Genomic DNA, 26,226 nt, shown 5'->3' with positions numbered 1-26,226 from the left:
ATCAATGTATTGTTTAAATTTGAGTAATTTCCTTTAAATAAAATATAATGACGATTTGTTTTTAAACTGGCAGCAGGCATTGCCTTTTACTTTGCGCTCTCCAGATTTGTCAGAGCTCCGTGTAGAGCATTATCACACAGCTCGTTCAACGTTTCGGTCGACACATTCTCTCGAGTCAAACTGAAGCACTCACTCTATTCGTAAAACCAGAACAAATTCAAATTGTAAATTTTTCTCTGTCACTTTACAAGTTTTTTCTTTTTTTTAAGTTACATTTCGATAAAATTGCGTTGAAAAGTATATTCAAACCGAACCAGCAATACGCACAAAGCAAGAAAGCGTTGTTTCGCGTATCAAGCTAGATTGCTAAATGTAAGTTAGTAGCAACAATTAGTGCTCATATAAATGAAATAGATTAATTACGAATTACGATACCGTTTAGCATATTCTAGCATCGAAGCAAGACCCATTTGTTAGTACGATTTTCGGGAGAATATAATATATAACACATATTATCAGGATGTCTGACAACTCGGCCGTGAGCTGTGTGCTCAATGTTGTTCTCTGCGGAGCCGCTGGCTTTGGCTTCTACAAGATTGGACCCAGTGAACATCCTTACGCCTTTACAGCCTGTGTTTTCGGTTTCTGTCATGGACTCTTCGGTTTGGCCAGCGGTTTGACCGGCGATGATAATGCCAAGAAAATCGCCGAAACGACAACATCGATTATGGAGATCATACCGCTGCCGCTGGTCAATGTGGAATTGTATTTAGCCGCCGAGAGCAACAATATTGCCCTGGGCCATGGACTCTTCATTGTACCGCTGGCCGTTAGCGTGATTCTAACATTTTTCAAAGGCGAAAGCGGTGATGAGAGCGAAGGAGGCCCCCTTGACACGCTGAAGACTCTAACGATTTTGGGTAACATCACCTCGCTGGCATATCTGGCGATCAATGAGAGCAGCTGGAACCTGGGCGGCATGGCCATCTTGGCCTTTATGGCCAAATTTGGTGCCAAATTCTTTGAGGAACAGATAAGCGAAGGCAGCGGTGAACCGGTGAACTACTTAAGTTGGTCGGGCTTCTACTTCCTCACTGCCATGGCCGTCTCTGGTGAAAAGTAGACCTAATATCGACCAGATTGTAGAGATATTCGGGCTCGGGAATTCCTAGCCAATCAGCTGAGTCAGCAGTAGTTGCCCATCCACTTTTCCCAAAAGAACTTTTCACCTTTTCCAACTTTCTGGACCACCAACACATTCGACCTTGGACGAGCAAGGTGATGAATAAATTATTATTGGACTGATGCTGCGGTGACTCGTTAATATTTCAAACATTTTGGCTTTAATATTTAAGAAATATAAATTAATTTGGAAACTGGGAAAACAAATCGGTTTTTCGTTAATGGCTGGTATGTAAATAATTTCAAATGGGGTGAACACTTTTAATTGAGGCTTGTCGAATTGTTACGACATTCAAACGATACGATTCGATTTGTGATCGAGCGGAGGGGGGAATTGGGCAACCAAAATCCCCATTGGCCACGCCCAGAGCTTGCCGCCCAAAAATCGAAGTACATAAAACCTACATATACCAGCTGCCATTGACAATAAGAACTAATAAATTTTAAGACCTAATGTCAACAAATCGTTAGGTAAGTAGGGGCACGCACAATCAGCACAGTGAAGCCCGGCTACCAGGGCAGAATGCCAGCAAAAGCAAAAAGCGTGCTCAATGAGCATGACAGCCACAAAACAAAAGCCAAAAACAAGTAAAGATATAATAAAAATTGTTGTACATTTTTTGGGCCGTGTCTTGTGTCTTGTTCATTGTTATTTTTATGACTTAGTGCCAATGGGTTTTAGTTTTTTTTTTCGTTTTTTTTTTCTTATTTTGTGGGGTGGGCTTAAAGCCGAAGTTACGTGCTAATTTCTGGCCAACTGACGAAATCGAAACTGAAACTGAAAACTCAGCCCAAGAACTGGTTGTTACAGAAATATTTGTGTTATCGCAGATAATTGGCTGGCATTGTCTGTTTTTCTTACGCTTTTCCCCGCCTCATGAGTGAAGTAGTCATTGGCATTGGACAAATTTTGGAGATCAGGTAACCTGATCTGATGCCGATGACATCCGCTTGCTAAAAAAAAATCAAATTGATTTTGAGGCAAGAGCAAGAGAACACAAATTGTCGCCATTTTTCCAGCTTTATACTAAAATATTAAAATGTTCCAAATTTATGCAACTCCGAGTTCAATAACTCCTTGTATTTGCCCGTCTTGTCGCTCGTTTTTCAGCTCAACTTGTTTATCCAAAGCTATTGAATACTGAACTGAAGTGCTTCGGCGTTGGAGTGGAGATATGGCCAGTAAGTTGATTGGTTTTTGTGTCTGGCATATGTATAGATCGATCGATCGATCGATCGATTGCTGCTGGCTGCTCTTGGGGGGGAAATTAGATTTATTACACCAGGCGATGATTAAGGGAATTTGCGGCAAGTGGCAAGTGGCAAGTGGCACTCCAGATGAGCCGGTGGCCACTTCAGCGGCTCCACTTGCCAAATAGAGCACTGAGAAACCCATCATGGTATCGAGTAAATATTTTGGGCTAAAATTGTCTTAAATCTATCAAAAAAAAACTATTGCACATGAACTAGAGGTTAGCTTCTCAAAAGTATGCAAATTTGCATCTAATCACTTGAAATGATTTATTACATTTTAAGACTGTGCAAAGCTAACCAATTTTCTCCTAGTGTACGTATACTCCTTTGTGGTCTTTCCCACAGCCTCGAAGCTTGAATCTGAACCAAAATCAGAATGAAATAAAGCCACAGACATCAGGCTATATTAATCTCTTGTTATTGTTGTGCTCTAAACTGGCGGCGGAGATGATTAATCGCTTTTTGGCAGCGAAATACTTCGAGTGGCACAGCCACTGGGCCTGTCTATCAGTATATCCAGTTGTGGTTAATATTTATAGCACATCTACATATCTACATATGTCCAGTACATTTTGAAGTCTTCCAACCTATGGCCCTTATCGAACCTGCCGCGAAGTTATATGTTTTATTTTGCATTAGTTGCATTCACGTTTGCCACTTTCAGCTCTCCATTTTTCACAAAATGAAAATACATTTTCCCAAAGTAAGCAATTAGCTGTGCGCCATTGTTTATATATTTCATACACGCTTTTCCCAGTTAGTTAATAATGCATAATACTTGCTGGCAATTAAATGTTTTATTTGTGCCATCGATTTGGCCGCTTTTCGAACTTCAATCAATAGTAGGGAATTTAGTAGGGAATTCTTTAAGGTAGCGCACAGCGAGAAATAATTGTGAGATTAATTTAAAATCAATTTTATGATGTATTTAGTATTCAAAATGTGCAGCTTATGTACTCATAACAAATTTTCATGTAATTTTAACACCAACAACGAATTTTGTCGCATAAAAACATGAAGTTAACCAGATAGTTTTGCCGATACTCGTACTTTTCTTTTTTTTTTTTTGCACCGTGTGCACTGCATACATATACACACGTACACATTTTATAGGCCGACCGAGGGGAAAATTGGCCATATACAAGGTATTAGCATTAGCATTCATCGGGCATTCAGGTTTCGCCGTAGCCGAAGCAAAGAATGCCGGCCCCACCCCCGACGCGCCCCGTGGCCGCAAGGTAACAGGGTCTTGGTATGCGAATGCTGGAACTTTTCGAATTAGAATGTAAAGTGAAAGGAGTTCTACGGGTTAATGCCATATGCCAAAAGAGTCGTACAACCCCCCCCCCCCCCCCAACCCTCCCAGCTACCGCCACCGTGCCTCATCTTTGGTTTCTTCTCGCCAGTCTTCAGAGTCTTCGTTGTCTTTTTTTTTCTTTCTTCAGCGGACGCCATGCGACGTTTTAATGAATGAGGAATGACTGCATGAAAATTGCCACGGCACGATACGTTCACAAAAGCAGATATATGATGAGATATATACCAAATGTATATATCTTATGTTCGACTACAGCGGGATGCACAAAAGATAGTACCTGCAGAGAGACACAGACTATGACCAAGACCCTTGGGCTGACTGTGCAAATATGATGTGCCATTGCGGGTTAGCCGGCAGACAAATTATCGCCAGTCGGCTAAAAGGCAGTTAAAGCCTCAAATGGGTCAAATTTTTCATGGGCACACGGATGTGAGATCAGGAAGTTATGGTTATTTTTAAGACGTGGGTGGAATTCTTTGTGAGTAGAATACAAAAAAAAAAAAAAATATACAATTGATAATATACAAAGTATGTAAAATCATCCAGGTTACTAACACTTGGCGACATGAAAATGTTAAGTAAATTCTTAAGTAAATTCTCTCGAGATTTTTTCAGAATAATAATGAATAATATAATGCGACGAATGTATATATAAAAAGGAGCAGAACTGAGAAATTTGGATGCCTGGCATTATTCTCTAGTATCGGATTGAATCGGATCGCATAGCAATGAATTGCGGAAGAAGATTATTAACACAACGAAATAGTTTTCGTGTTGGATTAGTGGGGAATATATTTAGACAGACAGCCAGACAGAAGCGAAACGAGCCGAGCCGACACTTTGAGGAGGTGGAAATGAGTGGGCGGGATTGGATGGTGGGATGAGATGCGGCGAGATGAAGATGTCGCCTGACAACCGAGTGCACTGCGCGAAAAATAATCAAATTCCAATTACCAAGAAAGTGCTAGCCTAAAAACTATAACCAACGTATGTACATTTGATATGTACATTTGATATATACATATACATATGTACATTTGATATGATCGTTTATGAGCTTAAACGATATATGCTAAAAATAATAATACAAAAAATGATAAAATGATTATTCGTGTTCAAAACTTCCGTGACTGTGCTATGTTTGTATTTTAATATTTTAATGTTCTTGCTCTTCGAGTGCAAAGAATCTCAACGTTCTTTCTTCCGCATGTCTGAGTCTATTTTAAAAGACAACTAATCGCCCAGAACGTCGACAGCGTCGCCAAAGGCCGCCAACGCAGCCGTTTTTCCACATTTCCATTTTCCCCTGCCCCGCCCACTTTTGCAGCTTACATTTTTTTTTCCCCCGATAGCGAAGCCGAATCCACTTTCCATTTGGCCGAACTTCAATCTTAGTTGGCCAGAAAAATGTCTATTTATGGGAACAACGATTTTCTTATCTCCGGGGGGAAAATTCCCCAAGTTTATTTTTACACTTGCATGGAATTTTCTATTTGTCAGCGGGGACATCTCATAGATACCTCACCTCTCGGTGAGTTTTTTTTTTCCCCCGTTTGAAAGCGGTCTATTTTATTTTTATACAGTCAAATATTTTGTACGCAAGCGGGAATACACTATTCCTCGTTTTTTCTTTTTCTTTTTTTTTACACTAGTCAGCAGGGCTAATTGCTAATACTCGCAAATTTGCTTAATTTCATCAAGTTTTTATTCAATTTGTCGCTTTGTTTATTCATTTCTTTTTTGTTTGCTGCACAAAAGTTGCTGCAGGGGGAATTGCTATTAAACCATTTTCTTGCCGTCTAGTGTTGGATTCATTTTGGCACTGGTTCTGCAATGCAGCAACTTAATTATTGCCACGCCTCCAACTCAAACGCCCACCTTAGCCGCTTGTGTATGTGTGGTTTTTTTTTTTTTTTGTATTTGTGTTATTTAATAATTGCGAGTGCTGGGAATTTTCAGAGGAAAAACTCCGACGTGACTTCCGTTGCCATGCGAAAAACTTCCCCCTGCCACGCCCACCCCCCTCCACCACGTTGGAAATTGGGGGGCTGGAAAATCGAGGAGCCAGGCGGGGCATGGGGCTGTCAACAGGATATGTCGGCTGCGATGTCGTCGTCGGTTTGCTGATGGCATAATTAATGCCTTGCTGTGACAACGACTGCAAATGCAATACGGTATGTTTTTCCACCCCTTTCGGCTTTTGAAGTTTTCCTATTAACACACGCTTTTCCGGTTTTGGCCGCAGCGCTTTCCACTCGTGGTGGGAAATGGTAAAAGCGAGAGAGGGGGGGGGCACGGAAAATTGAAAACAAAAATGCAACTTTGATTGACAGCAGCCAAGTGCTGCCCACATTTTGGCATGCCGACTTCCAGGTTTTTTTTTTTATCAGAATTTTCAGGAATTTTTCACATTCTCTAGCTTTGAACTTCGAGATGGCCAATTAAAGTGTGATGAGAAAATGGAATACTTTTAATTTTGTATAGAAAAGAGTTATTTCAAAACATGTATGGCTTTTAAAGAATTACTATTATTAGTTTGCTATATATTTAGTTAATAAAAACGAACATTTGACCATTTCTGGCGAAATTAGCTGGCAAATATTTTGTGGGCGCGTCGCTTTTCCAGCGCTTTTCCTCGCCACGCCCCGTGCTTTTTTTTTTCCAGCCAAGGAAAAAGGGAAGGGCGAGGCCACCCACGAAAATGACTTCGGGCCGTCGAAAGTGAAATACATAAATAACTGAGCAGGAAAATCGGCGTGGCCCAGTGCATAATAGACATATTTTCCGATCTACCAAAAAAAAAAACAAAAACCCGTTTCTGCGTTCCACTTTGATTCCCCAGTGATTTCGTTTCGTTCCATGCCATTTCGTTCCCTCGCTCAACCAGACAGAGCCGGGAAAAACTCAATGAATGGTAAAAAAAAAGACAAAAAACCAAAACCCCTTTAGCTGAAGGCTGACTGCACTGCGAGAAATCAATGGACAACAAGCAAGAGCAGTATAAATACCCAACCAATTCAAATGCAACTTGCCAACACTGCAACTTGCGTCGAATTTTTTCTTTTCGCGTAGTGCAAGACTGGCTCGAATATTTGTACGTAGGCAGCGATTGAGGATCTCAAACAAAAGCGCCACGAATTGCCGTGGCCTGTAGTTGTGATCGGCTGTTGCAGTCGAAGTCTCTCTGTATCTTTTTTCTATGCATCAGATAAGTTAATTGGCCGCTTTGGCCCAAAGGGAAACGGCAAAAGAGTTTCGGCCGTTGAATGTTGCCTGCTGCCGCTGGCAAAACTTGTTGCTGCCGTGCCTCTCTCAATGTGCAACGCCAACAATTGCCAGCAACTCGTAACCCAGTGACACAGTTTTGATTGAATTCAATTGAATTGAATGGAATGGAGTGGAATGGAATGGAATGGAATGGTGTGGAATTGAGTCGGTTTGTTGTGCAAGTTATGTTATGTTATATCTATATATGATATTTTACATATTTAAGTGTGAATTTTCCAAGGCAGCGATAATGGCTTCCTAAAACGATAGCCATAAATGAAAACTGTTAACATTTGCCAAGGAATGTTTACAAATTACGAAATCCGTTGTTAATATTAGTAATAGTAATAGTAATAAAGGGAAAACAATAATTTATGTAGAAATTGATATAATTTTACTGCACTATTTACCATTGCCCCTTAACCCCATATGTATGCATGTATTTGATTTAACCCATCACAATCATTTATTCATCTGCACGAATTACCACCACCACCCCCCTCACCAACTGGTGCAATAATTTAATTAATCCAACATGACAATTCACAAAAAGATAATTGCTAAATTACCCCGCCAACAACAATGGCATGAACAACGACAAAAAAAAAATAGCACAGAAATAGCACAACAAATGCAATGATAAATGATTTCAATAATTGACCAAAAAGGTAAACACAGAAAATTTGTTTGAGAAATTAGTTAGTCGCATGCAATTGCATTGATCGGAAAATCAGCGAGCGTATCATTCGATGCACATGTGTGGGCCACAAAAGGGTTAAGCTGGCTAGCAAATTTCAGCATTTTTCCAATTTGTTTGCTCTCTTTGGCGCCATCATCAGTTTTCATTCATAAAGTCGAGTCGCACTCGGTGTGCGAAAGAGATAGCAGGAGGCGTGCGCTGCTAGTTTAACGCATCGCTGAATTCGAGTTTGTGGCCAAAGTCTTTCGTTTTCGTTCCCATTACTGACCTCGTGCTGCATTTTCAGCTTTTCATCGGAAAATTCAATTGTCAACCGCATGCAAAACAGAAACAGAGAGAGAGAGAGAGAGAGAGAGATACAGAGAGAGAGAGAGAGAGAGACAGAAAACTGGCCATGCAACCCGGCTTCAGTTTTTTTTTTACATTTTCAGTCTCGTACTCTCATACCCTCGCAAAAATCATATAAAAGTGGGCCAAAAGCCCACATATATTTGTATGATTTAATTTTTTCTGGCATAAATTAAATTCTTTTCAATGCAAAGAATTCTTTTCGAACTGAACTTTCCAAAGAAATGACACACAATGGTAACATTTTTGGTGAGCTGATTCAAGGGTATGCAGAAATGACTATTTTTATTACGCTCACTTGGCGCATTGCTCGTGACGTAATTGGCAACTTCGGGTATCATCCGCATGCAATATGCCAAGGCGAGATTTGCACTTGTGTAAATATGTATGCGCTTGTGGAAAAATCATCTACGCTTAAAGAATTCTTCGCTTGATTCGCTTAACCCATATTTTAATCAGGATTGGCGATCACATGGCCACATACCACATCGTATCGGTCGCATAAATAACATTTCGAGCGCGTTCAAATGCGATTATTCATTGGTTGCATTTTGGAATGCCACCGATATGCTAATTCAGTTTAAATGTGTAGAAAAGGGTTTTAATGCCAGCAATTTTGGGATTGCGATTCAAGTGAATGTGTCAGTCTCTTGTCATTTGTTTTTTTTTTTTTATTTTATCGAATTTCCATGATATCTTTTATTTTTTTGCATTTTCATTTCATTTAGTACCTAAACATGTTGCAATAAATAAAATTGTTGCAGCAACAATGTTTCTAAACAAGCAAGAACATAACCCACTCAAACAACAAAGCAAAAGTGCTCAAAGAGAAGCGCTCAAGAGGGCAAAGAGAGCGAGAATAAAAAGAGAGTAAATTTCGTATTTTCTCATTTCAAAGTGTAAACGAAGTTTTTCTCTCTTTTCTCTTCGCCAAATTTGCCACAGAGAAATGGAATTAAATATGAGAAAAAGCTCAGCCGGCAAAAGAAGCTTTGCAATTTCACAATTGCGATTTTCGTAATGACGCCAAGAAACGAAATTGAAATTTCATTCTCTCAACTACGTATGTACATACACATATTTACATAAATTCACTCACATTTCGAGACCGCGTGGCATTCTTTCACAGATTAAGGATTCATTCTGTTCATTGTTTTTTTCTTTTTTTTCTGTGGAATCTTACAATGTTTCTCAGTTTTAAGACCGTATTTACACGAAAATATATGCATGCATAAAACTAAACGTTTTAAATGGTACTTACCCAATCACTCACATCATTCATTCATCATTGCGATGTTCATACAAATCCACTAGCTCCTGCAAATAAAAATATAGTTATTTTTGAAATTAGAGAGTTGTTTAACATGTGAAAATGGCCAGCATTTATGGAGCCATTAAGGCAGCAAACGAGAAAGTTCTCCATGGTTTAGGTTATTAGATATTAAGTATTTTCCGTTTCTGTTGGCCCGGTCGTGAACGTGAAATGGGCCCATGGAAATACTCACAAAAAAAAAACAGAAAACAGAAAAACAGAAAAAAAAACGAAACAAATAAAAGTTGGGGTAGGGATGGACGAGAGTCCCAGACAAATTTTATTGCGGCGGCGGCCTAAAATTCGGTATGGGGCGAGGGCGAAGATGGAGCCAGCCGGAGATCCATTGATTTTTTGTTCCGCGATTGCCACGCCCATTTGGCTGTGCGAATATTTATGTTACAGCCGGCTAAAGATGCAGATACAGATATAGATACGGGTACGGATCGGTGCGATGTCGTAAAACTTGTCCAAATTTATAATTTGACATTTATGCATTCTTTATGATTATTTATTACGTTAATTTTTGATTAAAAGTGGCGTCGACAACAAACCCTAGCTCGTCTGACGCCCAAATCGCCTCCCCATTTTCCCCATCCTCTTGATTCATTTGCGACATTTGTGGCATCGCATTCTGACTCAATTAGATGAACTCGGTCGGCATGGAAGGATGAAGTTCGTGATCTTGGAATTGATTGAAGGGGTGCTTCCACGTACATATGTAAATACATACCATACATTTGTACATACATATGTACATTCTGTGGCAGTACTAAGATCGGACTAAGTGTTAGTACTCCGTATTAGGGTAGCATTCGAAAGGCAACAAATTGCATGCGAAATGCGAACAATTATTCATACTTTGTATTTCCGAGAGCGATTAATATGAATTTCGCATTCGCATTGGACTTAGAGACAAGGCAAATGGCATTAAGTGCAAATTTAGCCGGTAGGGGCGGTCATAATCAGTAGCATACATAAATTACACAGACAAATGCACACCAGACATACATATGTATGTACATACATACATATGTGCATACATATACTTCAGCCATAGCTACTATAGCTACTCATACTATATAGAAGTCTATTATCGTGCATTCGAATTTCAGATTTCTCCCCATGCTTTTCGCTGATTTAATTATTTTCATTTCAAATTTCGCACACACTGCTTTTGGTTTATTTTTTGTGTTTTTGTGTCGTTTTTTTTTTGTTTTTTGTTTTTTTTTTTTTGCTCGCTTTATTGCCCGTCCAACATCCGTCCCCGAACTTTGTCAACTGCAGTTAAAATTTATTTCATTTAATATTTCGCGGCGCACGAAGGCTCCATCTAAATACATTGTTCATACATATGTATGCATGTATGTATGTATGTAAAAAGCTCTCTAAAAAATTAAATGCCTGGCGCGTCTTTTTACATGCTGTGCAACATGCGAAAATAAGTCGTAAAGTCATTCTTAAATAAAAATGCCAATATAGGCAAATGTTTGCACGCTTTTTAGTCGTCGTTCGTTGTACATTGTACATACATACGTACATCATTTGCACACTCGACAATTGTGCCCTTGGCCCACCAGCAGTCGAGCCAAAGATTATGATGCTATGGTTAATGGTTAATGGTTAATGGTTAATGGGATTATGTCTGGGGTTCATCAGTTCCGGGATCGAAAAGTGGGATATGACAATAGCTTTAGCTGCAACCGAACATTGAGCATTCTAAAGCCGCCGGATTCGGGAATAATATGTATGTATGTATGGGACTAGGGTACGATAGTTCGTAGATAAGATAACAAATCTAGCGAGAAAGTTGCATAACCTGGATGGTATCTAGTGGAGTCATAATAGAATTATACAATGTTTATACTACTAATATAAGAGTCTATTTTTGGTAGCTCGATTGAGTCCTGGTATTATCTTGAGTACACACACACACACACACGCACACACACACATTTGATACATTCCAAAGGCAGTATACTGAAACTGAAACTGAAACCTGATAACAAGTTCGTGATCTCACGCTCGGAAGCAGTGTGTCCAAAAATAAATGATTTTCATATCTGCAATTACCAATTTCCCATAACTCGTGCCCAAAAAAACTATATAAATGTACATATGTATGTATGTGTTATCAATAATGCAATAGTTCGTGGAATTTACACTCAAATTGTCCCGATTGTTAATTGTTATTATTATTATTTTCGTATTCGCCGTTCGATAAATGATCGGGACACCCAGACATTTGATCACACATTATTTTGATGGACTTGGTCCAGGCGCAGCAGTGTGTACTATTATTATTATTATTATTATTATTATTATTATTATTATGTCTCGTCTGCGTCTTTGTTTATATTCAGTTGTTGTTGGTTTTGCCCAATCGCGCAGCTATTTTCTATTTGCACCGTAATTTTATTTCGCCTTCTACTTTGCCCTGCACTTTGTCACCTTCTATCAGTCGTTTTTTGTTTTGTTTTTTTGTTTTTTCCCGGTTCCTATTTGTTGTTTTCCTTGTGCATTTGGCAAATTAGCTACGCTGCAAGCACCACACCACCCCCCCCCCCACACCGTTTTTCCTTCAGTGTAAAATGTCAACACAAGAGGTGCAGTTATCGTAAATTTCTGTTTGTTTTTCTCGCCACCCATTGATTTTCATTTGCACAATGGGCATTTTGGTTTGTGGTGCAAAACTCGTTCAGTTTTAGAGCAATTATTTTTTGATATCGATAATGGTTTTTAAATTTGCTGTTCATTCTTAACAACGAGATGTAATAAATTCATTTTCCTAATCAATTTCCAGACATTTTTTCCGTCGCAATTGCCACTTTTATACGGCAAACGTGTATGTACATATATGTATATATGGTACATACACATAAACAAAATAACGCTAGGGTATCTCCTTACTGGCCGCTCATTACTTGCACTTTTCCCTTTGTTTTAGTCGCTTCATCAGCATTTCAAATGTGGGAAACGCTGCTGCTCAGTGGGCGTGGCAATGGAGGGGCGCCAAGCGAAAAATAAGCAAAAAAAAAACAAGATGGCTCAAATGTGAATCAAAGTGATAAAACTCGAAAATTTCTACAAATTGCAGTTCAGCTCAGAAAAGAAAACTAGACAAACGAACGTATGTACATATGTAGATACTGAAATTTATTTTATTTAAGTCACTAATTCGATTTGTTTTCTTGCAGTGCAGTTGATAAGACTGCAGTGAGAGGACATCTGTTAATTAGCCATGCACGTGGCTTTCATTTTTACGAAGCTTTGGCTTGGCGCCATTTTCTCTCATTTGGTGAGCACGCCCACTCCACTCCCCACTCCCCCCCACCCACCGCCCATCGTTATAATACAGTTTACAGTTACGCCGATAAGCTGCGAGTTGCCGCCAGTCAAGTAGTTTCACCCAATAATCGCATTTTCCATTGCACTTGCACGAGCAACTTTGGCCGTTTTGCTTACTACAATATATGCAAATGCATATAATGAATAAATGCATACATAAATCGCATTTAAATTTAGCCTTGCACCGAAAAAAAAATTACTTGAAATTTATTAATATTACAAGGCAAATTTCTCACTATTGGAAAGAATCATAATATATTGTATATTTTCTAAGTTAATTATATAGTTTCTTAGTTATCTATTTCTATGCGCATATTTCACTTTATTAATAGGTGACTATAATTTTTGTTACGAACTTATGTCCTTTGCAGGTTCTTCAAAGCATTCCTGTTTTCCTGTTTCCCCTTAATGTGTCCCATTTGATGTGTTCCAAGAACACAGAAGAAAACCCACAGGTGTTCTTCTCTGTTGCCTTAAAGTTGCCTATTTTTTTTTTCATTCTTTCGTACTTTTTTGAAAAAAAAAAAACAAAAAAAAGAAAAAACAATTTGGCAAACAGCATTTGACTTACTTACTTACTGCTGATGCTTTCCGCTGCTGTTTGCTGTAACTCCTTTATCTTTGGGCTAGCTACAAATACAAATACAACCAAAGTCAAGTTCATAATTTCAATTTTCAAGGTTTTCGGTAAACATTTTGCAACAAAAGAGGGGCAAAACAAAGCGGAACAGCAGAAAACAAAGTAAACATTGCCTAGTAAAATAGCGCAAAAAGAGTGCAAAAAAAAAAGAAGAAAAAATGTGCAAAAAAGAAAGAGTAATGTGGGATCGTAAATGGTGAGGGAAATTCGGGTATGTGTTTGTATTTTATTTGACTTGTTTTTTTTTTTTTTTTGTTGATTTTTTTCTTTTGCCGGCTCCCCGTTCTCCACTCATTTGTTTTGCTTTGGTCTTTTGTTTACGAGTATTTTATGGCGTGCCAATATTAATTGCACTGCCACAGTTGGTCCTCGATATCGACGATTAAAACATGTACCTTAGCCGCCCAATTTACATATGTATGTATGAATGTATGTACATATGTGCATATATCCAGTTAAACAGAATATTACTTAACCCATATCAACGTGAGCGATCGTTTCGGCAGTTGTAGTTGGCGGTGATTTACCCGCGAAAGGGTTTCGTGGAAACTACTTTCCCAGATAATGAAAACTGGCGCCTGTCTTGCCGGCATTTTGCGATAATTCCCCCTCGACAAGTTGAGAGGTGTGAATACGAGTATGTGGTGTAGTATCTAGTATCTAATACGGGCCGAGGCGGAAGGGTATACCAGTTTACTCACTGCATTCCGGGGGAAAAAAAAAAATAAGCAACTCACACAATTAGCTAGCAGTTCCCCTCGCAAAGCTCTTTGAACCCGGCGATTTGATATGCATAAGTTGTATTTGATCGCCACAAAGATAGGTTTAGCTATGATTTTTTTTTATTTAGAGGGACTTTAGACGAATCGAGAATCCCCCCACAAAAAGCTGCCAAGTCACTGGCATTGCATTTGTCTAATAAATGAATGAAATAAACTGAACTGAATGAATTATGGTTAAATATTTACATTCACATGTTGCCCTTTGGGCGACACACTGCTGATGTTTGTGTGTGTGTGCAAAGTTGTTCATAACAGCGATTGCTACTGTTATGAAATTCTGACTCAATAACTGGATTCTAGGAAGTCACAAAGTAACCAATATAGCGAGCCATTATGAGGCTCAATAATTGCATAATCATGTGGAACAACTTGATTCATATTGGAATTTAAGGCGAATAAAAATGTTTGATGAGTACCAACAATTGTAATCAGCAAGGTTGTGTTGGCTGTAATCTGTGAAATGGGTTCATTTCAATGGGAACTCTCACCTCTGAAAACTATGATCATATAGAAACTATCATCATTTTACACAACAGATGCGCTGTCGCTATCTTTGCTTCCGTTTTTTTTTTTTTTTTTTTTAATATATATAATTATAAAAATATGTATGTACATATGTATGTTCTCGATCCGATGATGCGCTTTCTAAGGCAACAGCAAATGGAAAAAAATCCAAATGGCAACAAGATTCTGTTAGACTGCGCACTATATACTATATTATCTCACTATGCGCGAAAATGTTTAACATTTGGCTGTTCGACTATCGCCAGATGAGGATGCGTGTGTCCATCCTCACCCGATTCACGAATCCATGCCAATCATTTAATTCGCGTTAGTCACTTGACGTCGCTCCTTTCCTCATGCTTTTACTTGCTTCTAATTTCTTTTATTTTTTCGCAAAGTCTTCGCTTATCAAAATTAGGTCAAACTTGATGTAGGTAGGCACTTTTCGTTGATTAGAAGAACAAAAAAAAAAAAAAAAACGCCAGCAAAGTATGGCAATTTACGGCTGGCCAACATTGTTGCCATTCGCCATGCCAACCATGCCTTCATATGATTGATAAGAGCGCGCGTTCTTATCAAAATACAAAAACGAAACAAATCAGTTCTCCTTGGGCGGCGTCGAGTGGTTGCCGTGTGCGCGGCAATCACCTGCACACAAACCCAATGTTGGTCAGTTCCCAAATAGTTTGCAATCTTTTTAGCGGATATGTTCGAATGATGTGGCCTGTTTCAAAAGAATTTAACCATTTTTGAAATTCAAAAATCGTCAACTGTTTGATTCAACTATTATTACACTAAAAATAATAAATAAAAAAAAAATGTTTATAAATTCTAATGCCTAAATCAATTACAGTGTGCAAAAAAGTTGGTATGCTTTTAGTTTGCAAAATATAGACTGGCTCCTTAACATTGATTTGATGTGCAGATAAAATATTTTTGCAATGCGACCGCTTTTTGTGATAACGGTATAGCTATAGTATTATTTATAGGCTCACGCACACAGACGACAATCACATGCACTAAATAATGAATTTTGATTGGTGATCATTTTCCGGCTTGTAAATCTCGTGTCGAAGTGGGGGATTTTTGTTTCGATTTGAAGAGATTGCGCTGCTTCAGTTTCTTGATTTCCTCGTGCAATTTAATTAAAGTTGTAATTCGAATTGCATACGCAAGTTATGATGAAGGACTCAAAAAAAAAAAGAAATGTAGCATTGAAGTATACTTAATTTTTTTTTCTAAATAGCGTGTGTGTTTAGAATTTGCTTACGTCAGCAGTGCGCTTGAAATCTTATATAAATATATTATACGATTAAAATTCAGATTCAGAAGCACATAGTCATCCATATCGATTCATATCCGGTGGTCAAAGCGGACAATCTGCAAAAGTATATTCACGGTTGCCGGGCGAATTTCTCACAAAAATTGCCCCCGCCGAATAGTATTAGTTATAGTTATAGTTATAGTTATAGTTATTGATCTTATCGTCTGCCACACGCTGTGCGCAAAAAGTCTTGCGACTTCCAAGTGACCGAATCGACAAAATGTCATATCATCCACAAATGATTGTGAAATTCCTCCTCCTCAGAAAGGGGTAATATAACCGTAAAGGCAATTTATTGTTGGTCAAGTTAATCGCGTGCCTCAAGTGGCTCGGCCGTCTGTCAAATTATCAGTTGTTTCTCATTAATTACATGCGCTCCTATCGCTCCAATCGAAATTTCCCAATTTATCGTTACTCATACGCACCGTTGCTGTGCCAAAAAAAAAACATATATATTCTAATTTTGTTCGTTGAAGGGACTTGCTGATTACGTTACGCACGGGTACTCGCAAATAGAATTTATAAACTAATCTCAAATGTAGAGAGCGTTGGCAGAGTGCGCCACTTGCGTAAATATTTCTGATAACGCAGGCAGCTGACTATAATATAATTATAATTTCAGTCTTGGCAACCGTTGAAAAGACGGGTAAAAAAAAAACGAAAACGTCATCGTTATCAGTCGCTTATCAGCACGCATCTTCCACTTCGCTCACCTGCACAGTTTTCAACTTGATTTAATGTGATTCATCCACCAGATCTAGACTTCTTGATTTATCTTAAAATTAACATGCAGATGTTGCCCCTTAGAAACAAAGTGTTTTTTCGTAAAACTGAGATGGACCAACTCAATTGAAACATTGACGTACGAAATTATTTCAGAAAAGTATCTTTGCGTTGCATGGTAGCTTTAAGATTTGCAAATCATCAGTATGCGATAATAACTTGCCAGTCACATTTAGTTATCAAAAAGGGTCTCAATTTATATTTATTAAGTATAATATTTTTAAGTAGAATACCATGTTGACTAATGATGGATCTTAAATTTTTAAAACCACGTCATTGGGAATTAAATGTAACTAATATAAATGTGCTCATGCTTAATCTTAAAACCAACAATAAAAAAAAAAATAGTTTTGCGAGTCTTTGAGGTAGGCAGTGAATTTCCCAGCCGCGATCGGTGAATAATGTTAACGCCAAGTGAGAAGTGATAAGCCATTGGGCGCCAGTTTCAAGTGGAATCGCTGAAAAGCTGACAAGTTTTCGACGATTGGCGATTACAACATGGGTCAGTCCATTTGCCAGTTGGTCTTTGGATTCTTTGAATTCACGATCGCGAACCCGATTCCGATTCCAAATCCGATTCGCGGAGTCCGATTTCGATTTTGATTCGGTAATGGAATGGATGGTGACCTCTGAGTACCACAAGTCCCAAAACTGACCGCATGTGGTCACTGTTCGTATCTGTCACTGTTCTAATGCATGGCATAAATCTCATTGCTGCCTAATTGAAATCATCTTTTTCGAGCTGGCGAAATTCAATTGCCGCAATCGACCGTCGAACGGATCGAACGAATCGCTGGCACTACGCGGCGATAATGGTGATGATAATGGGCCGCTGCCCCATCGGCTATATGCTCTTGCCCTTCGTTCCTTACACAACCAACCACTGAATGGGTGGGTATTAGTGTGAATGAATGAATCTCTTCTATGGGCTCTTAATGAACTCATTACTTTGCTGTCATGAAAATAGCAATGTTTACAAACAATCCAATAGGAGCGTATTCAATATAAATTGATATGTATTTGCAGTACATTTCAAATTTCTAATTTATTGCTTGTAATATATGTATTCAAAATGAATCGCAATAGTTACAAAACTTATAAGCAAAATTTGTAGCATGTGTAAGCATTGTTATATTATTTAAAATACAATTTATTTGAAGAGAAATGCAAAACAGGAAGAGTACTAGTTGGTCTACATCGTTTTTTTAACACATAACACAACATCTGTTTATTTTTACCGCCTCGTTTCACAATCGGCGCCTGTTCTTATCAGTCCAACGACTAATTTGCATTACACGCATTATTTGTTGCTAATGCCAAGCTCTTGGCAACAACAACAAATTACTGCTAGCGATAAAGGAATACGTATACATATATAATAATAATTGCTCATACGCCCCACTTGCCAGCACTTTGTATAGAGACCATCACAGATCACGTATGTACATAAATATGTATGTACATATGTATATGTTTATATATATGTATATATAAGTATAAATCCGCCACCTCTTCAACGGGATCAGTTTCTAGTTCAACTGACGCACTATCGAGTAAGATCAATATCTATATCCTCGAGCAAAACCACTTTTTTTTTCTGTTAGAAAGGAAAGGAAAAGTGAAAGCCGAAGAACGCGTGTGACCTAGTTTCATTTTTTTTTTTTTTTCTATAATCGCTAAGCATATAGCCCCCGTGCATATACACAACACTTATATAGAGGGGGGGCCATAAATAAGATTACTGATTACCGCCGCTCGTCAAAAGCGTCTGCCTATGAAATCCAATAGCATTGGTATATTCATAGGTGTGTGTACTATATCCTAAACATACAATATGTGCCATAATATCGCAGAATTAAATAAAAACTTCCCAAATACAAAGTTTTGTAAAATATAAAGCCATTTCTGAAACACAAAAATGAATTCGCATTGAATATGATCTTCAGAAAGTGCATCTCTAAGTTATGTAAGAACTCGAACTGGAAAAATCACAATTTGCTATGCTAAACTATTCGAAGGTTGGGGTAATTAAGTGACGTTCTAGGCAATATACTATGCAAAATGTAGTCGGAAAACTTGTACTTGCAAGCAGAGCAAAGTTGCAATTTTCACAAAAAATATTTACAACGCTGGGAAACATCCCAATCGCCATGGCATAGCCATTAATAGATAAACCATTATAAATGGGTGACAAAAAAAAAAAACAAAATACTATTTCTGTGGGTACTCATTTGTGCCTTTTTGTTTCGAAATGCGAGCGAATAACTAAATGACTGGCTGAATGAATGAATGATTGCAAAACACTAACGAGAATTACCCCCGCCGAATGGCGACGCTTTGCTCAATTTGCATAATGCAAATGACGCGTTAGGAGCCCCCGATCGACCCGCTGGAAACCCTGAAAAAAAAAAAAGAACGAACACCCAACCCCGAACCCCAAACGCTCTGGGACCCACCATTTGCAACAGCTATAACTACTAGGAAATATATAAATAAATTTTCATTATTTTCTTATTTAAAAGGAAAAAAATAGAAAAAAAAAAATAACGAAAGATTATTGAGAAGTACGGGAAGTACTACCAGAGTATCTGGGGCTTCGACCCACTTGGCTATTCACTCGTTTATGTTTATTTACGTTTAAATGCAAAATGCGCGGCAAATGCGACGCCGGCTGATGCTTGCCGGGTTTTAGTTGCTATAGTTTTTCTTTCGTTTTTTTTAAATTTTTTTTTTTTGTTTTTATTGCTGTAATGTGGCAAAGGTCTCGCACGTGTAACAACGCGTACATACACTCAAAGAAATTCGCACACCCACAAGCACACAATCGTTGTGGAGGCAGCGAAACTATTTTAAATGCTTTAGCTTACAATGTTGCCGGTCGGAAACTGCGTAAAACAATTTTAATCGCACATGCCAGTGGCTCGTGTTTGGCATTCGTGGGTGGGTGGGGATTTTGTGTGAATGGGGTGGTGCGGTGCGTTGTGTGGTTGGCGGTGGGCGGTGGGCAGTATGCGTCTGTTGGTGGATAAATGGATGGAGTGGCGGCTGAGGCCATGTTTACATCACCCAGACATCGCCATCAACGCGCGTGCAAATCTACAATATATTTTGGCGCATTTTGAACAAATTTATTACTAGTGTGCGGCGTGAAATCATTTCGCATCATAATCAATTGAATTTCCGATTTGGTGTTTGCATTTCGAAACAAATGCCATGCAGCCATAAAACTCAAGAGTGCTCAAAAAAACTAATTTTCAAAAATATACATATATACATTGATCAAATGTACTCCCTTTTTTTTTTTTGCCCGTTTGTCCGTGCCAACGACTTTTTGATTATGTTGAAAGTTTTGCCTCGCGCTTATGTGGCGCAGCACATAAATAAAAGTATATGGCTTCCCATACCGACATCTCCATTTCAGGCATCATCATCATTTTTTATATTCCTGCCAACTGTCATTAGCTTCCTTCGGCCGTGTTATTTATCTGGCGGATGCATAATTGCGTATTATCAGCGTTTTACATTGACATTCTGTGCATTTTTAATGACTTCTTTTGGGCCGAAATAAAGGAATCGACTGTCTTGCTGTCTGCCTGCTGACTGCCGAGGCTCGCAATGGAGGGCATACTGTACCGAATGGTAGGGATACAATCGCAGATAGCGAATGAAAGGCTTAAGTGTACATCATTGACATTTGACAGGCAGACAGAACATTTATTTATATACATATATATATATCATAAGCATATACATGTGGATATGTGTGTACATTTTTGCCACCCTCACTGCCTTAATTTTATGCAGCGTCAAAGAACAACATTATCTGTATTTTATTTTTATTTTTTGCTTGTTTTAATATTATTTTTGGCTGGATACCCAACTCAAATCTCTCGGTTCAATGATGGAACTTGTTGATTCTTTGCGCCCTGCACATTTGACTCCTGTCAATTGAAGTGCGGGAAAATGAGTGGAGTTTTGCGACTGCAAATGAATTCAAATTAACGGACATTGCAAGTCTGATTTTTGTTGTTGAAAAAGTACATACATATATGTTTCTTTTTTTCTTCTCTTTATTAATTACTCCGTTAAGGAGAAACTTAAACCAAACATTATCGATCGTACTATGGAATAAAAACAAATTCATATTTCATGATAGGGCGAAATATTTTCTTGTTCGCAGAATTTTCAACTCCTAACTTCCGCTTGGATCCAGAGCCAGAGCAAGACTTCCTGGAAATGGATATTGGGCCACTTGAACTATATATGTATTTTATGGACGGCAGCCATGGGAACTTGAATGGGGATGTGTCGGGACCGGGCACAGCAAAGTGCCATAAATAATACGAATAATAAAGTGTCAAATCCTTGAGCAGCCGACAAAGCAAAATAAATCAAATCAAATGCGAAAAGAATGCCCCCAAAAAAAATGCTGGATTTTTTTTTATTTATTTTTTCTGATAGTGAAACACATCCGCATTTGGTGCAATTAGCCTAACACACATGCTCACACAATTGAAACCTATCTTATTGTTCGGTTTATTTTGATCTCGGAACTGGCGCTATTTATCGAAAGATCGTGGCGATTCCACACCCCCTGCCAATTTGGGATGCGGAACTGAATTGAATTAAAGATGCTACTCCAGCAGTCGAATGATTAATTTGACAAGAAACGATGTTCTTCTCGTTCGAAATGAAGAACTATATTTGGTAGGTAGCATGAATTACGATCAAAAGCACACAATTTTTGGAAGTGTGTTTGAACCAGTTCTATTATTTGCATTGGATGATTCCGGCTCTACTTGACATTTAAATGAAAGAGTTCTTTCTTTTTTTTTTTGTCAATTAAACATTCTTAATCACTGCAAACATGAAAGAAATCCGAACGATACACTTAAATGAATTGAGTCGATCAAAAAATAATTGGTTGGAATGGTTGTATTCATTGCAATATTCATAATAAATCATTTCATTCTACAATTTGGAACAACTATTTCATTATTCAACTAATGCCAAAAGCTCCAATGACCAACTCAATTGCCATTGCCAATTTAGTACGTATTAATTAACCATTTCCTGTCACATTATTATTACACCAGCCTGTTAACACAATTATTCATTCCATCTGATAGCGTCGATCTTCAGCTTTTTTGGACACACTTCTTTTTTTCTTTTTTTTTTTTTTTTGGTGGCCGCAAAAGTGTTTTGTATTTATCGTAAGTGTTTCCCTTGGCAAACCCATTATCCCATCCCAGCACCCGAATGAGGCAATCTGTATGTTGTATATGAATCACGGATCGCTTAGATCTGGAAACTTGTCCGGGCCACTTGGCCATAAATCAGGCGGGGCGACAATCGTGTACAAAGCCATGTTGTACATGCCTCGACTTCGGTTTGCACTTGTCAAAAATTCGCACATTTCTGATTCGCTGCTGCGGCTCACATTTTTTTTTTTTTTTTTTGGGTCTTGATTTCTGATTTCTGACTCGATGATCGGCCTCCAAAAAGTGCGTGCGGTGGTGTGTTGTCATTGTCGTGTAGCCGGCAATTAAAATTGGTCCCCTTCCGCTGGCCACCGCACCTCGCAAACCCCCTTGAACCATCAACGAGACCCACATGGAAGCAACTCGAAAAGCGCCCAAGAAATTGGCCAGGGCAGCTGTTAAATAATTTATGAAGTGCGTAGGGTTTCTGGCGCGCATTTCAAGCAGCTCGAGAGCCCCAAACGCAACTCATTTCATTTATTTCACTTCCAAAAACTCCGGCCAAATATTTGCGCATCGCTCACGCACTTTTTTTTTTTTGTGGACTGCCGCGATCAATTTGGTCGAGGCGTCTCCTTTGCAGATACTCTAATTAAAAGGAGTATCTGTGTTGCGACGATTACAAACTCGTAGAATTCTTGGCAATTTACAAATTATACCTACGAATTTTCACTAGTCTTTGTGAATGTTGAAGATTATATTGCCCAACTGTTAAGGCAATTAGATCATTATTATGTAATGATAATGACACAAAAAGAAGAGTATTTACTACTCGACTTCACTATTCATTTGCATTTGTCGATTTTTTGTTTGGCCCGTTTCAATTTTGTATGGTTTTGTTAGCCGGAAAATATTTGGCCACGCAGGTTTTTTTCTGTTTTTTTTTTTTCTTTTTTGTCTTCGGTGCGTTCCTCATTAAACATTTTGGCCAAAAATCCACTTGCGATCTGCATGCAAATGCCGCTGATTAGCCGGGGCGCCGAGTTGGCCATAAATCAATAGGCCTTTGCGCCTTGGCTGCCACACGAGCCACAAAAAGTCCGCAAGTGAAAAGTAAACTGGCCCAGAACGGAACCCAAAAAGTCGGGCTCAAAGCCAGCTGCAATCTGCGGAGAGCGTCTTTGCGATGGTCTGGCCTGCTTATGGTACGGTCTATTCCCCGCCAGATCCGGATCACGAATGTTCGCTCAACCTTGGCGTACAGTCAGGAAAGTCCGTCGAGGGTCGAGGGTTGTCTCTGCACTGCTAGAAAAAACGGGACTCTAATTTCCCAACATTGAGCAGTATTCATACGTACAGTCAGGAAAGTCCGTCGAGGGTCGAGGGTTGTCTCTGCACTGCTAGAAAAAACGGGACTCTAATTTCCCAACATTGAGCAGTATTCGTAACGAAGGGAAAATGTCAAAAGGCAAAAAAGCAGATTTAAAAGGCCCTATACAACACTGCATACTTTACTCGAATGTAACTGTTTTTTTTTTTTGCTCAGTGTGGCCAGGGGAAGTGTTAAGCTTGCCACAGAAAGTGGAAAAAAGAGCCTGATTAATTATGAATTGAGTGTCTGAGCCGAGTTGCCTGCACTTGCACTTCTGGCTTTTTTTTTCGTATTTTCATATTTCACTTGTTGCACTTGCGGCACTTTTTATATTTTTACGCTTGCAGAGCTCGCCTGCAGACTTCATACTGGTCATATGTATATATATATATATATGTATATATTGTCTGTGCGAACAGAGGTGGGGGCCCAAAAAGGGGCGTAGCCGGGGTCAGCGGCGAGTTTTGCAAAGGGGGAGGCACTCGAGCAACAACTTTCGTCACGCCACTCAGTGTAGTTGAAATGAGGAGCGGTTCAGCGAATCGGGCTACCGATATCTTCAAAACTATATATACTTTATATTCTCAAGCGTTATGATTGTGAGAATTTTATGATCAAATCAATAGAAATAGAATAGAAGTAAAACAAGTAAAGTTGATAATTGCAATTGAACAAACAAAATGATTGCTCTTTACAGATAGAACTTGCAACTTGGCCCCTGATCCGCTCCTGGCTCGGCTGTTGCACTTGCCACTTCACTTGCAACATGCACTAATGCTCAACGGCACGTCCCAGTGTCTTTATCATATAAACGGTGCGATTTAAATTAATAATTAAAGCGAGCTTGTGGTTGTGGTCCCCGGTCCGTTTTCAATCGTCTGGGGCCCTAAGTCTTTGGACTTTGGGCCCGGAGTCACGAGACTTTGAGCCATCTGCCGCCGGCAGGTGGATTGCAGGTGGATGCGAGCGGATTAAGCTGCCCACCCTTGATGCCATAAATCAACGGGGACATTGGGCTAGGTGCTCGCTGCTCTGTGCTCAGCCAGATGAGAAGTTGACCGGTCTGGTTCATCGCATCCCAGCGAGCCCATTGAAGACGAGCGAGCAAGAGCTCCGACTAGACCATATATTTATGTATGTACTTATCATACTGACATCTTAGGCGATCTAGCCATTATAGCTTATGACTTCAAGCTGATTCTTAAGTTTTTAGCAGGCTGTTAGGTTAGCTTTGCCACTTCTGTCAAATGGGCTAAAAGCGAGTTGACTAGCTCAAAATTTTTCGTTCGTTTCGTCGCTCTCGAAAATCGAAAATCGAAAATCAGAGGGGACAAACTATGTCAGAAGGGTCAGTTGAAGAGTAACAGATTTGAACGCACTAATTGAATTGAAAACTAGTTATGCTGGTCATGGACGCATTGTTTAACAGCCTATTGGTGGTCAGTTCCGGCTATGCGATCTACACTCTCCATCCAATGGAAACACCCTATGGCTATGCAACAGCGGCCTTGAGCCTGGTCCATGGAATTTTGGGAATGGTGCGAGCGGCGAGCAACGACGATGACGAATGCAATCGGGTGCGATTGATTACGTCGGGCATCATGGAGATAGTACCGCTGCCCCTGACCAATATGGAGCTGTATCTGAAGTCCACCAATCCGGGCTTGGCTTTGGCGCACACATGTTTTGTGGTGCCATTAGTCTACGATATGTTGGCCAAAGTGGTTGACACCGAGGATACCGTAACGGAGACCCTTAAGGAACTAACACTGTTGGGCAACGTTGTGTCCATGCTCTTTTTGGGCGTCAACGAGTCGAATAATATGTACGGCATCTTGGCTGCCATCGCTTTTGGTGCTCGATACGGTTCCGCTTTTCTCGACTACTACTGGAAGGGATTAGGTGCCGAATTCACCCTACTGGCCCACTCCATGTTTGTCCTACTGATGACGATGACCCTTTCGGCGAAATGAAGACCAATAGACCTCCCAGAATATAACCTATCCGCATTCAAGGCCAGCGGTTAGGTTCGTTGGCTTTCAGCTCAATAAACTTGCAATTAATGTTGGCAAATTAAAATGCAAAAATAAACATTAATTGTTTTGTCACATTCGCAGCACGACCAAAAAACTTAAGTGTCTACATCTCTCTTTTGTCTGCCCCTTTTTGTCGCCAGCGCCAGCACACGATCTCCATCATCCAAAGATCCAGAGAGATCCAGCTGTGGATAACATTTTAGCTTCAATTTACAACGTCAGCGGCGAGCGCCAAATGAGCCAAATGAGCTGATCCCCATTCAAAACCAAAAAAAAAAAAATGAAAAAACAAGGCTTGAGTTAAGATGGACGTGCTCTTAATATATACACTTAAATACCAAGATGCATGATCATAAATGGATTTTGTTCTTCCAGCAAAAATCAAAAATTCATTTAAAATAATATCCCAACCAGTTGATAAGAACCGGGAAATACATATGTCTGTATTTCCGGGAGCGAGTCAAGGACATGACCAAATAAATGTGGCCTACTTTTGGGAGCCGGGACGCGTCAATCTCGTAGGCTAAATGCTAAAATACCGGGGCCATTAAAACCAAACAACAAAAAACAGCGGAAAAGAGCTGCGAACTCGGCGAATGGTTAATAATTTATGCATTTTAATTAATTGCCAGTTGCGGGACCCCGTTGCCAGGTTTTTATGATGGCTCTGAGCGTTCGGAGATCGGAGATCGGTTATATACCCCCCCTTTGGCGCTAATCATGTCGTCATTTGCATTTCAAGGGACTAGCTGTATTCAACAGACATCCATTTTTACAAAAATGCAACAAAAAAAACCAATCACAAAATTCGCACAAATTCAATAAGAACATAGAAGCCAAGAATATTATTGCATC

The 26,226-nt window shown here is 39.3% G+C and overlaps 3 protein-coding genes and 1 long non-coding RNA gene across 9 annotated transcripts in view; 3 read left to right on the top strand and 1 right to left on the bottom strand.

The window, feature by feature from the left end:
* Positions 1–26,226, bottom strand: part of lncRNA:CR44999 (long non-coding RNA:CR44999) — a 149,629-nt gene that overhangs the window by 62,392 nt on the left and 61,011 nt on the right. Inside the window, exon 3 of the long non-coding RNA NR_123782.1 lies at positions 9,331–9,386. This is a non-coding gene — a long non-coding RNA (long non-coding RNA:CR44999). The remainder of the gene's footprint in view (positions 1–9,330; positions 9,387–26,226) is intronic.
* Positions 156–1,380, top strand: CG16782 (uncharacterized protein). Its single transcript, NM_130701.2, has 2 exons — positions 156–372; positions 443–1,380. The coding sequence occupies exon 2, from the start codon at positions 521–523 to the stop codon at positions 1,121–1,123; it is 603 nt and encodes a 200-aa protein (NP_570057.1). The 5' UTR covers positions 156–372; positions 443–520; the 3' UTR covers positions 1,124–1,380.
* Positions 11,453–26,226, top strand: part of CG12535 (uncharacterized protein) — a 61,000-nt gene continuing 46,226 nt past the window's right edge. For 2 of the 5 annotated variants that reach the window (NM_001297909.1, NM_166972.2), the window contains exon 1: positions 11,453–11,501. The gene's annotated coding sequence lies outside the window, so the exon portion shown is untranslated. Of the gene's footprint in view, positions 11,502–12,328; positions 12,512–12,578; positions 12,680–15,301; positions 15,325–20,249; positions 20,402–20,942; positions 21,091–26,226 lie in introns of those variants that run through there. The other 3 variants (NM_001272276.1, NM_130699.2, NM_001272277.1) reach the window with 3 other exon arrangements.
* Positions 24,589–25,453, top strand: CG14269 (uncharacterized protein). 2 transcript variants are annotated; one of them, NM_001272278.1, is made up of 2 exons: positions 24,589–24,683; positions 24,734–25,453. In NM_001272278.1, exon 2 carries the CDS (start codon positions 24,736–24,738, stop codon positions 25,306–25,308), a length of 573 nt encoding a protein of 190 aa, NP_001259207.1. In that variant the 5' UTR covers positions 24,589–24,683; positions 24,734–24,735; the 3' UTR covers positions 25,309–25,453. The 2 variants fall into 2 exon arrangements, with proteins under 2 accessions (NP_001259207.1, NP_570056.1); NM_130700.2 differs by having other exon boundaries at positions 24,589–25,423.

The sequence above is a fragment of the Drosophila melanogaster genome, chromosome X (genome assembly GCF_000001215.4).
Source record: "Drosophila melanogaster chromosome X".
Lineage (NCBI taxonomy): Eukaryota > Metazoa > Arthropoda > Insecta > Diptera > Drosophilidae > Drosophila > Drosophila melanogaster.
This window is presented reverse-complemented; position numbering and strand designations above follow the sequence as displayed.

Coding starts and splice junctions, on each gene's coding strand:
- CG16782 (NM_130701.2), top strand. CDS start 521: ATGTCTGACAACTCGGCCGTGAGCTGTGTGCTCAATGTTGTTCTCTGC.
- CG14269 (NM_001272278.1), top strand. CDS start 24,736: ATGCTGGTCATGGACGCATTGTTTAACAGCCTATTGGTGGTCAGTTCC.